Below are 6,493 nucleotides of genomic sequence, written 5' to 3'. Positions count from 1 at the left end.
GGCATCGATGCTCGGCGACGACGAGTCGTGGAAGGCGATGCTCGACTTCTGCGAGTGCACCATCTCGCAGAAGGAGGCGGCGGGGCGCGTTAGAGACGCGCAAGCCCGCCGCCGTCGAGCGGGGGCCAGGGAGGCGGATATCGCCCAAGCCCTGGCCCTCTAAGTGTTTCGGGTCCCCCTCATATGTCGGTCTGGGGACCGGCGAGGGGGACCTAAGAAGACGTCGTGCAAGCTGCTCTGCACGCGTTTTACGCAAGAGCATCCGGGTGATGGAAGGCCGGCTATCCTCGACCCACGCTGGTTCTGACCCAGCGGGGTATTCCGTAGGATAGCTCACTCTAACCGGCGCCATCTAGGCGGGCTCCGGATAGCCTGCCGACCGAGAGGGCTGGTGGTCGTGGCGCCGACGACCGCCAGTCCGGCGTCCCGAGGGGGAGGGTGAAGGGAGAGATGTGCTCCGCACTAAACACTTCACTTTCCCCCCTTTGCCTTTTCATGAGTTCTGTCTCATGTGAGGTTTGGACGTTGGTTGTTGAGCGACAGGAGGTTTTAGTCGGTTCGACTCCGACATGCTCCGCCCGCCGTCCCCAGTGGAGGGCGGAAGTCCGGCGATTTCCTCCTGACCAAAAAAAAAAAAAAAGTTTAATTTGTTTGTTTGATTTTCATTATAACATGTTCGCATAATGTTTTTGAGACTTGTCGCTTAAAGGATGAAGCGCTTGGGGTGCTCGTTTGCATGTGATGAATGATGCGACTATTCCAGTGTTCAAATTCCGCAGTCGGATACCAATTTTTGTAATGAACCTGTACTGAACGCAATGAACGTGTGTAATTATTGAATGAATGAATGAATGAATGAGTACGTATGTACTTAACACGTGTTCATGAATCACTTCCACGATAAAGGAATAACATCGTGTAATGTAATAATATCGTCTAACAAGCAAATTTGCTTAATTATAGGTGTCGCGGCGCCTGACGCGTTTAGCACAGCAAGCTAGCCAAAACATTTACTACTACCGGCACCGCGCGCTGACAGCATTCAACAACATTCTGAAGATACGTATGTCTACGCGAGACACTGTGGCCTTATTGTTTCTTTAATAAAACCAATTGCATTCTTGCTACTTGCTTTAATTATACAATGGTTTGGTTGTGATTGTTCGTCGATGAATCTTGGAATGTGACCTTTCTCGAAAAAAGGAAGGTCTTGTGTCAATAATGATTATTGGGAGGTATCTTCAGAATGTTGTTGAATGCTGTCAGCGCGCGGTGCCGGTAGTAGTAAATGTTTTGGCTAGCTTGCTGTGCTAAACGCGTCAGGCGCCGCGACATACTCCCCCCCGTTGAAAGAGTCTTCTTTCAACACTCCTAGGTTTCTTGGCCATTGAATAGAGGACATAGACGAATGAGTGACCGCCGTATGCTCCCCGTCGCAGTACGAATTTCCGCCACTCTGGTTATGCCATCAGGTCCTGGGAATGTCTGCGAAACCCTGCCAAGGCGCCAGCATAATGGTGGCGTGTTATCTTCTTTTATTAAAACAAGATCACCAATTTTGACATTTGCAGTTTCTTGGGTCCATCTTTGCCGTTGTTGTACTTCGGAGATATATTCTCTTTGCCACCTTGTCCAGAAATGTTGTCGCATTTGTTCAAGACGTTGATAGCGTTGCAGCTTGTTTGAGTTCAAATTTTGAACATCAGCGGATGGAAACGATGTTAGTGGTCGTCCAATGAGGAAGTGTCCTGGGGACAAAGGTAAAAGGTCGTCAGGACTGGAGGACAAAGGACCCAAGGGACGGCTGTTAAGTATTGCCTCCACTTGTGCAAATAAAGTTTGTAGTTCCTCAAAGGTTAGATGGCTATTGCCTATCACACGCTTGATGTGGTGTTTAGCGGATTTTATACCCGATTCCCAAAGACCACCGAAGTGAGGAGAGTAAGCGGGAATGAAATGAAATTTGATTCCTTCTTGAGCAGCAAAGTCAGAAAGAGAGGCATTGTTAGTTCTTAAGTATGTACCTAGTTCTTTAGCTGCCCCCACGAAATTTCGACCGTTGTCGGAGAATATTTCCGCCGGCTTACCGCGACGCGATATGAACCGGCGCAGTGTCAGAATAAAATCATTTTTCGATAAGCCGCTCACTGCTTCTAAATGAATGCATTTATATCGCATGCAAATAAATATGCATAAATAACATTTAATTAGTCTCGATCCACTTCCCTTTCGGTTAAGGATTAGGAACGGACCCGCAAAATCTAGGCCAACCGATATAAAAGGGAAGTCAGGCGTAATACGTTGTGCCGGTAAGTTTCCCATTTTTGGTGTGAATGTTTTACCATTAAACCTTCTGCATGGTCCACAGTTATGCACTGTTTGGCGAGCGAGACGTCGCCCATTTATAGGCCACACTGCATCTCTTACCGAAGCTAATAGTAATTGCGGACCGGCATGCATGAGTCGAAGGTGCTCGCGCTCGAAAATTAATTTCGTTAAATGATGGGCAGCGTCGAGCAGTATGGGATGCTTTTTCTCAAAGGGACAGTTTGATGCCTGAATCCTACCTCCAACTCTAATTATATTTCGCGAGTCTATGAATGGAGAAAGTGACAAAATTTTAGATTTAGTGTTTAGTTTCTTGTGTTGCTTTAGCAATTTGTATTCTAATGGAAAAGTTTGTCTTTGAGCCATGGCACATAAATGTTCAAAGGAATCCTTTAACTCTTCAGCTGTTACGAAACCTAGGCGTTTGTTTAAAGGATTTTTTAAATTAAAAACGAATCGCCTTACGTAGGCGAATGATCTTTGCAACATTGATAGTTTAGAATAGTAATTAATATTGATAATCGATTCTGAAACCGTTACTATACTCGTCGTGAGCTCTGGTATGACGTCAAGTTTTTCCAACCCTAGCGTTGGCCAATGTGACTCCTCCTTTTTTAGAAATTCAGGACCATGCCACCACAGTGACAAATCTGGCAGTTTATTGGCTCCGATGCCCCTCGAAATTAGATCAGCCGGATTTTCAGCCGTGAGTACATACCTCCAACCTGATGGTTGGGTTATTTCACTAATCTCACCAACGCGATTAGCTACAAACGTCTTTAGATTTCTAGGCACACTCTGTATCCATGCAAGCACCACAGTGGAGTCGCACCAGTAAACTATTCGTGATGGTTTATAATTTATAGATTCGCATACCGTAGCAGTCAATCTAGCAGCCAGTAGAGCAGCGCAAAGTTCTAAGCGCGGTATAGTCATTGATTTCAAGGGCGCAACCTTGGATTTTCCACATAACAACTTAACTGTGCTACACTTGTTAGGACAGATGGATTTTAAATAAATGCATGCGCCATAGGCACTCTGAGATGCATCGCAAAATGAATGGATCTCTATAATTACAGATTGATCACAGAGTACAGTTCTGGGTATTTGTAGACCTTGAATATAATGAAGGTTGTCAGAAAATCTTTTCCAAAACTCTGAAACGTCACGAGGGACTGTTTCATCCCAATCCAATTTCTGGAGCCATAATTTTTGCAAGAGTATTTTTACTTGAATGATGCACGGACTGACCAATCCCAGTGGATCAAAAATTTTAAATATATTGGACATTATGAATCGTTTTGTGATATTTGGACTGTCTGTTTGGATTACAGATTTTATGGGATAATGTAAATAATCGCGAGACGGATTCCATCCTAAGCCGAGGGTGCTTGAGGAGTCACTAAGTATCAATTTATCATCTGAATTTTGCTCTGCACTGTTCAAAAGATTCGTTACATTACTTTTGTACTTTCGTAATGGGAAGCAAGCTGAACTTAATGCCTTAGAAACAGAATTCTGTATGTATCGTAACTCGTCTTCACTATTGGAGCCAGTTATTAAATCGTCGACGTAGAAGTCGTTTTGGATGACGGATTTTATTAACTTATCTTCACACTCATCCCCCACTTGCTTTAGACACCTTGTGCTTAAATAGTTCGCACTTGCTGTACCGTAAGTAAGAGTATTTAGTTGCAATGTTTTTATTGGCATTGATTCATTATCTCTCCATAATAACATCTGTAAGTGGCGATCATCGGAATGAACAGCGACCTGTCGATACATTTTTTCAATATCAGCAGTCAGCATGTATCTATATTGCCTAGCTCGTATTAGAATGGAAAAGAGTGAATTTTGTATATTGGGGCCTACCATGAGTATATCGTTTAGTGAATAGCCGGAGGATGACGGAGCTGAGCCATCAAACACCACCCGAATTTTTGTGGATTCGCTTTCCTCTTTAAATATCGCATGATGACACAAGAAGTAGCCTGGCGTTGGAATTGGAACCATCCATTCCGATGCGTGACCGAGTTTGACGTATTCGTGAATAAAATCTGTATACTGAAATTTTAAATTGATATTATTGCGTAATCTTTTTTCTTGGCTAAGTAAACGTTTTCTCGCTAAGTTGTAAGAGTCTCCCAAGCAATCAGGACTATCGATTAGTGGTAGTTTGACACAAAATCTGCCATTCGATAACCGTGTTGTATTTGTTAAAAAATGCGCTTCACATAACTGTTCGGTTTTAGTAAAGATTCTGGCTTGGGGGAGTTCTTCAACGTTCCAAAACCTTGTCAAAATGGTGTCGATGTCCCTTTGTGAGCTTTCTTGTTTGCAAGAAGTAAAAAGAGCAGACTGATTACGTTCAACATACTTTGAACAACTAACATGGATAGGTCCGGCTACCAGCCAACCAAGCTTGGAGCTGATCAAGCTTGGAGCGTTTAATCCCAATGACTGTTGTTGAGTACCCACAATATCCCAAAATATGTTTGCTCCAAGAATGATGTCTATTCGTTTAGGCAAATTGAAACTAGGATCAGCTAGTTGTATATGATTAGGTAATTTGATATTTCGCATATTTATCGGAGCCTTCGGGAGCTCCCCTGTTAGTTCATTAAGCACCAAACAGGATAAAGTAATTTTGTATGAATTATCTATTGATTTTATATTTGCCTTGCAGGCTTCAACTACTCTGTTCGATGAATTATTGCCTATTCCAACTATATTTATAGCATCAGTTTTGATGGTATCAAGTTGAAGCTCTTGGGTCAATGATTGAGTTATAAAAGAAGATTGACTGCCGCTGTCCAAAAGGGCGCGCACCATTTTTACTTTAGTGGTCTTCAGATTTGATACCCCTATGATGGCCGTGGATAAAATAGCTGCAGACAATGAATGCTCGGTGAAAGCAGTTACCGAATTTAAATCATTGTTCTCGTCAGATTTTGAATCTTCAGGGTTATGCAATAATGTGTTATGTCGTTTTTTACACTTTCTGCATGGTCCCAATTTACATTCGTGTTTTTGATGACCCTGCCTCAAGCAGTTTAAGCACAAATTGTATTTTTTAACCAAACTTATTTTTTCGTTAACGTTTTTGGCCTTAAAAGTAGGGCAATTGTAAATTGTATGATCATCATGGCAAAGGATACAAGTGGGTTTGGTTTTATATAGTTGACCAGTTGTAGTAGCATGTACATAATTTGTTTCATATTGTTTTTTATAAACTTGAGGAAGCCTATTGTTATTGTGAATACCCTGACTTCTTTGAGACGTAGCTTGTGGCGTACTAGAATTATTATTGTGTTTACTACGTTTCAAGGCTTCCAAAACATCAGCTCTGTCAATTAAGAACTTGTGAAACTGGTTCAGTTCTGGGACACTATCAAAAGTATTACGCAGTTCTTCCCATTTAATCAGAGTAACATTATCTAATTTGGATGAAAGTAAAAATATTAACAAGATATCCCACTTGTCTGTGGGTAGTCCCAAGCTAGAAAGTGCACGCAAGTTCTTCGTAACATGGTCAACTAAAAATCTTAATGACCTTTCTGATTCGCATGCTATAGGTTGTACATTGACTAAAGCAGACAAGTGGTAATTGATAAGAAGTCTTTTGTTATTGTACCGCTCACAAAGCAATGACCAGGCGTCTCTGTAATTAGAAGAAGATACTTCGAGGTTGGAGATGATTCTAGCTGCGTCTCCTTCGAGATAGGAAATTAAGTAATGAAATTTATGAATATCGGTAATACGCGAATTATTATGTACTAATGTTTCAAAGGTATCACGGAACTCGAGCCAGCGGAAATAAGCTCCGTCAAATCTAGAAATCTGAATCTGTGGCAGCTTAACACCAGGGTCATCGTGGTGGTGATGGCATTGAGGCTTCGGTGGCGCGACAGACTTTCGGCGCGCCTCTAGTTGAATGTTTGTTTCTGATATCAAACTGTTTGCCGTAGCAATGCATGAAATGATGTCGCGCTCAATGCCATCCCTCTCATCGATTTCCCTCTCTAGACTATCGTGATTGAGCACTTCAATATCTGATTGAAGGCTATCAAATTTTGTGGATAAATTTTCAAATCTGTTTAATCTTAGTGATAGCTCAGCTACCTCAATACTGGATAACGGTGATGATTCAAATAAAGCTAAATAA

The 6,493-nt window shown here is 42.2% G+C and overlaps 1 protein-coding gene across 1 annotated transcript; it reads right to left on the bottom strand.

The window, feature by feature from the left end:
• Positions 1 to 1,371: 1,371 nt before the first annotated feature.
• LOC114243863 (uncharacterized) lies at positions 1,372 to 3,264 on the bottom strand. The gene has a single exon (XM_028175494.2). It carries the CDS (start codon positions 3,262 to 3,264, stop codon positions 1,372 to 1,374), a length of 1,893 nt encoding a protein of 630 aa, XP_028031295.2.
• Positions 3,265 to 6,493: the final 3,229 nt, after the last annotated feature.

Source organism: Bombyx mandarina, chromosome 05 (assembly GCF_030267445.1).
Source record: "Bombyx mandarina strain Sakado chromosome 05, ASM3026744v2".
NCBI lineage: Eukaryota > Metazoa > Arthropoda > Insecta > Lepidoptera > Bombycidae > Bombyx > Bombyx mandarina.
Note: the sequence above shows the minus strand (reverse complement) of the source record. Positions and strands in the feature narration are given on the sequence as shown.